We start from the raw sequence: 5,556 nt of genomic DNA on the forward strand, positions 1-5,556 counted from the left end.
ACAACAATCAAAGCCGTTGTTAAATGGACTCTAAAAGCTTCAGTATTTAACATACAATCAGCCCAAAAACGGTTGGAGAGAGAAGGGGAGAGTGAAGGGCGATAGAGCACGGAAAGCGAGAAGGGAGAGTGCGAGAGAGAGAGAGAGAGAGAGAGAGAGAGAGAGAGAGAGAGAGAGAGAGAGAGAGAGAGAGAGAGAGAGAGAGAGAGAGAGAGAGAGAGAGAGAGAGAGAGAGAGAGAGAGAGAGAGAGAGAGAGAGAGAGAGAGAGAGAGAGAGAGAGAGAGAGAGAGAGAGAAGCCTGGGCCAATTTGAGCACACTCCATATTCACATTATCCCACATTGCTTCAAACTAGGAGCTTGTCGGCTCAAGTAGGGGATGCCAATCGAAGCTTCAACTTCAAATTATATCTGAGAGATCAGCCGGGAGACCTCAGGGCCAGGCGCGCCAGTCTGTGCGCAATTGGTGATCACATCACATCCAGGCGGACTTTGAGCAAGCGAAAGAGAGAGGAAGCTGAGATTTAAGAGAGTCTTGTTTCCACTGCCTACCGCCGCATGTCAGTAGTAGTTCTCCTTTCGTCTTGAACACCTTCAACTCATCTGTTTTTTTCCTCTTCTTCTTTTTAACCTTCGCGCCCACTTTTTTACGAACAGTTTGTGGACGTTCCGCGCGGTCCAGAGCGTCAACCCTGCGGTGGAAGATGTCTTTCCCCCAGCTCGGCTACCCGCAGTACTTAAATGCCTCCCAGGCAGTTTACGGGAGCGAGAGTGCGGGAGTGCTCACGCCTTCATCCCGGGGAGGGAACACCGAAATCGGAGGGAGTCCGTCTGCCACCGCCGCGGCCGTCTCGTCCGTGTTGGGCATGTACGCCAACCCGTACGCGCACAACTACAGCGCCTTCTTACCATACACCAGCGCAGATCTGGCTCTTTTCTCACAAATGGTAAGAAGTAGTGATGAAAAAAGTGAAAAAGAGCGGGTGATGTCGACTTAAAAAAAAAACGAATATTTAATTTTGCGTAACCCAAATAATAGATATATACCAAATCGCGGCACGTGCGGTTGAGGTCTAAATCGTCATTACCTCTCACTATCAATCAATGTGTTGAACTATTTAAATCGTTAACGAAACCTCACCCAAGAAAAAAATATGACAGCTGCCCATGTTATTGTCTGAATAATAATCATATCAGGCAGGAAAATAGTAATAGATGTTATACCGTTATGCAGCTGCATGGCAAAAAAAGGCGAAGCTTATTTTCAAAGCACAATAAATTCTTTTCAAGCTTAGAATGGAATTAGGACAAAATATAATTTGGCTCTTATTTACACAATATGTCAATGTCCGTTCTATTCAAGTGCACCATTATTACAATTTAATCATTTTGAAGTAAAATAAAACAGGCCCGAAAAAAAACATGGAAAAGAACGCGCCCAAATAAACGAAAATTTGATTTTTTTTATTAAATGCTCAATGTTATATTATCATTAGATTTTTTTAATGATTAGTTATTTGTTTGTTTTACTTTAAAATTTTATTTGCGAAACACATTTCACCTCATGCTTTGACATACTTGACAAAATTTTTGAAGTAGGCCTCCTCGTGGAAGTTTGTTGTATGCAAGTTTGCAACAATAAAGGGTGCATTTCGGAAGCTATTCGGCCTAATATTTTTTTTCTGCTTATGCGTTTTTAATTGCACGTGATGAAGGCGATTGTGTGCTCCATGTGTGCTTATTTAAAATACTATAATCATGACGCATGTTTTTTCCTCTTCAAGGGATCCCAGTACGACTTGAAGGATAGTCCAGGCGTACACCCAGCCAGCTTTGCAGCTCACACCTCTCCTGCCTTCTATCCATACGGTCAGTTCCAGTACGGAGACCCAGCCAGGCCCAAGAACGCCACACGGGAGAGTACAAGCACCCTGAAAGCCTGGCTCAATGAGCACCGAAAGAACCCTTACCCAACTAAGGGGGAGAAGATCATGTTGGCCATTATTACCAAGATGACCTTGACGCAGGTCTCCACCTGGTTCGCCAATGCCAGGAGGAGACTAAAGAAGGAGAACAAGGTGACATGGGGGAGCAGGAGCAAAGAGGACGGAGAGGACGGCAATTTGTTTGGCAGTGGGGACGAGGCAGAGAAAAATGAGGATGAGGAAGAGATTGACTTGGAGAGCATAGATATAGACAAAATAGATGATAACGACGGTGATCAGAGTAATGAGGATGATGATGATAAATCCACAGATGGGGGTACGAGGGACCACAGAGGCGATGGGGATGTGGGGGGAGAGCTGGACAGCTTGGAGAAAAGACGGGCCTTCGCGCTGCAGGGCCACGAGGCCTTAAACAAATCAAAAAGCTCAATTTTAGTTCACCCAGGCTGCAAAGACACGTCGGACTCTACCAATAACACCACAAGAGTACTTTCTCCGGAAAGACCTGGTGGCTACCCCTTGCCCACAAACAATAAGCCCAAAATATGGTCATTAGCAGAAACCGCCACAACCCCTGACTCTTCGGCCCAGAAACCCACATCCCCTTCTGGTCCAGTGCCCCCCTCTCATCCTCAAATTCAGGCCCACCCTGCCTTTCTCCCCAACCACGGACTGTACACTTGCCAAATTGGAAAATTCCACAACTGGACAAATGGGACTTTTCTTGGTCAAAACTCTCTTCTCAATGTGAGATCATTTCTGGGGAGCCACCATCACCGCCACCAGAACCAGAACCACCAACTGGCGACCCAGCAGCAACAGCAGCCAACGTCAGTAGTGGTGTCTCCACTTGCCCTCACCCAAGAGAGCAAGGCCCCACTGGACAGGACTGAGCATATAGGTGAGGAGAACATGGCAACCCGACTCCCAAAATGAGACCTGGCAGCGAACTCAATGCATTACACGCACGGGTCCGACATTATTTAATTATATGAACAATGACAAAAAAAAAAAAACAGGCGCCGTCATCATTCACGCCTAGAATGACAGGGAAAAGTGAAATGAAGATCGGTTTGGTAATTGATGTTTGTTGCCTTTTAGAGCACGAAACTATTGTACGGTGTGATTCGCCTCCAACGCCAACCCTGAAGCCTTCGTTTCGACCCCTTCATGACAGGTGAGACTCATTTTTACTCTTATTTATGAGAGATCTGTTCAAAAAATCAAACATCTCGTTAAAAAAACTTAAAAAATCATCTCGTTAAAAAAAGAATAAAACGCGAATGAACATGTGACAAAAAACATCAAACGTAAATTAACATGTGACAACAACAAAAATTGGAGCAGATTGCATTCGTTAAATGTGCGCCCCAGTTTTATACAATGGTCAATACATTTCACGAATCATTAGTGGACAGGACTAAAAGACGAGAGAGTAAAACAAATAAAGCACAATTTGTTTTGCGAGTGACAGGGGTCTTGACTCGCATCCCACAACCGCTTTAATTCCTCCCCCTGCGGGGATAGTGTGGGTACTTATCAAGTCACCGAGTAAAACGGGCTCGGTCTGGGCTGTGCTTTCGCTAAAGACCCCTGGGAGTCGAGGAGCCCATGGGAGCGCTCTCACATAAGAGGAAAGAAAAAGCTTTACCTCTGTTTCAAGTACAAAATAGCATCCTTCCCTACTCATGGTGGCGAAATTAGTAGTAGTAGTAGTAGTAGTAGTAGTAGTAGTAGTAGTAGTAGTAGTAGTAGTAGTAGTAGTAGTAGTAGTAGTAGTAGTAGTAGTAGTAGTAGTCGTCGTCGTCGTAGTAGCAGCGTTTTGTTATTATTATTATTATTGTTGATGTAATCTTTTTTTAGATCATCCCTGCCATCGAGCGGGAGGAGTCCACAAGACACTACACAACGGATCCTCACCGCTCTCCCTTCGGCTTGAGTTTTTGTTTCTTTTTTTTCGTGTGCTTAAAAAAAGACAACGAGAAAAAAAAACTTCGGACCCAGCACCCATCACCCCACCTTTCCAAAAAAGGACAATGCGAAATTATGAAGCAGCGTAGCATTCAGTCTTTGCAACCAGCGCAGAGCAAAATGTGTTATTTGGTAATATCCTGTGGATGGAAAAACGGATGTATGAATACTTCCTCTGTTGTTGTGCAGCCTATAATTGCGACTGTACAGTTAATCTATCTCCCAATTTTACCCCAAAACAATGGGACATTTTTGGTAGGATTTTTACTTGTTAATTATTATTAATATTATATTATTATTATATCTTGTGTTTGTGGTGTCATTCTTTAATGTAAATATCATGTGTTGAAATTTGTAAATAGGAACCATGAAGGAATTCGTTCAGATCGTATATTTTGCCTAATAAAATAAATATTGGAATTGTAAGGGAACAAAACGTCTGTATTATTATTATTTTTTATTATTATTATTATTATTATTATTATTATTATTATTATTATTATTATTATTATTATTATTATTATTATTATTATTATTATTATTATTATTATATTGCTACCATGTATTAGTAATTGAATATGTAGGGTGTGCAAGGAAAAAATATTGGCAGTCTATTACCTTATTACCTTGCTTAATTTTATTCAAGTTTTGGAGGAAAGCAGCGTGGATGCATTGAGGTGCTAATAAGTGTCCAGATGGTTGCTGGTGACAGAAAATGGACAGGAGCAGCTGGGAAGGTCATTAAGTAATAATATGGGAACGCCCAGCCCAAACAAAATCAAATGGTTAAAATCTAATCTGTCAGAGACAGAGACGTCGATTTGAAGATGAATTATTAATATTTGCTTTTTTTTTATTTTACCGGGGGAGGGACAGACAGACATACAGTTGATGTTGGGAGCAGAGTGAGTACTTGACGATGCTGCCTGTGCGAGGGCTGATCGCAATAAAAAGACGATAAATCAAACTTTTGTGGTACTACATCAATAATCAAAAGCATGCATTAGCTAACAATAATTGCCACATTGAATTAAAGTCATATATATATTTTAATTCTGTGAATTTAATGTTTCATAAACTATATATAGTTGTGCATTTTACACCACAGTATTATCTGCCTTAAATTATGTTTCAACGTTGCCATTTCCTGAATTAGGTTGAGATAATATTTTAGTAAAATTATTTTTATAATATTACGAACAATAACAATAATACTAATACAATAATAATGATAATAATTATTATTATTGTTAATGTTGCTATTATTATTATGTAAAACATTATTATTTAAAAGTGCATTTTTTATAACAAATTTTAACCGTTCCTATGGATTTCTTACGTTCGTTGCCCAAAACCACAACAGTTTTGCTATATCGCAGCGACCTCTATGGGTAGCACACGGAAACCCCTTTTCAACTTGAAAAGCGCAATAATTCCGGGTACATGAGCATTTGTGGCTAATTATATGGATGGGAAATTTAACTTAAACATAGAATAATTGGACGTATTTGAGATCATAGGTGCTCAAAAATACAGATAAATCAAAAATAAATAACAATAACAATAACAACAACACCTTATTGAATTCCTAATTGAATATATGTTATTAGACATTAATTTTCAAAAGTGTTTCAGCACCC

General features: G+C 40.6%; 1 protein-coding gene across 2 annotated transcripts in view; it reads left to right on the forward strand.

Annotated features, from left to right (window-relative positions):
• The first annotated feature begins 350 nt into the window (after nt 1-350).
• The window catches only part of irx1a (iroquois homeobox 1a), a 10,463-nt gene continuing 5,257 nt past the window's right edge, over nt 351-5,556 (forward strand). The window contains exons 1-5 of one of the 2 annotated variants that reach the window (XM_088999449.1): nt 351-559; nt 657-946; nt 1,784-2,846; nt 3,047-3,122; nt 3,809-4,341. In XM_088999449.1, coding sequence (XP_088855575.1) covers nt 704-946; nt 1,784-2,846; nt 3,047-3,122; nt 3,809-3,884 — 1,458 coding nt within the window. In that variant the 5' untranslated portion in view covers nt 351-559; nt 657-703 and the 3' untranslated portion in view covers nt 3,885-4,341. Of the gene's footprint in view, nt 947-1,783; nt 2,847-3,046; nt 3,123-3,808; nt 4,342-5,556 lie in introns of those variants that run through there. The other variant, XM_088999450.1, reaches the window with a different exon arrangement.

This window comes from Hippocampus bargibanti, linkage group LG06, assembly GCF_051943395.1.
Source record: "Hippocampus bargibanti isolate YZ-2025 linkage group LG06, ASM5194339v1, whole genome shotgun sequence".
Classification (NCBI taxonomy): domain Eukaryota; kingdom Metazoa; phylum Chordata; class Actinopteri; order Syngnathiformes; family Syngnathidae; genus Hippocampus; species Hippocampus bargibanti.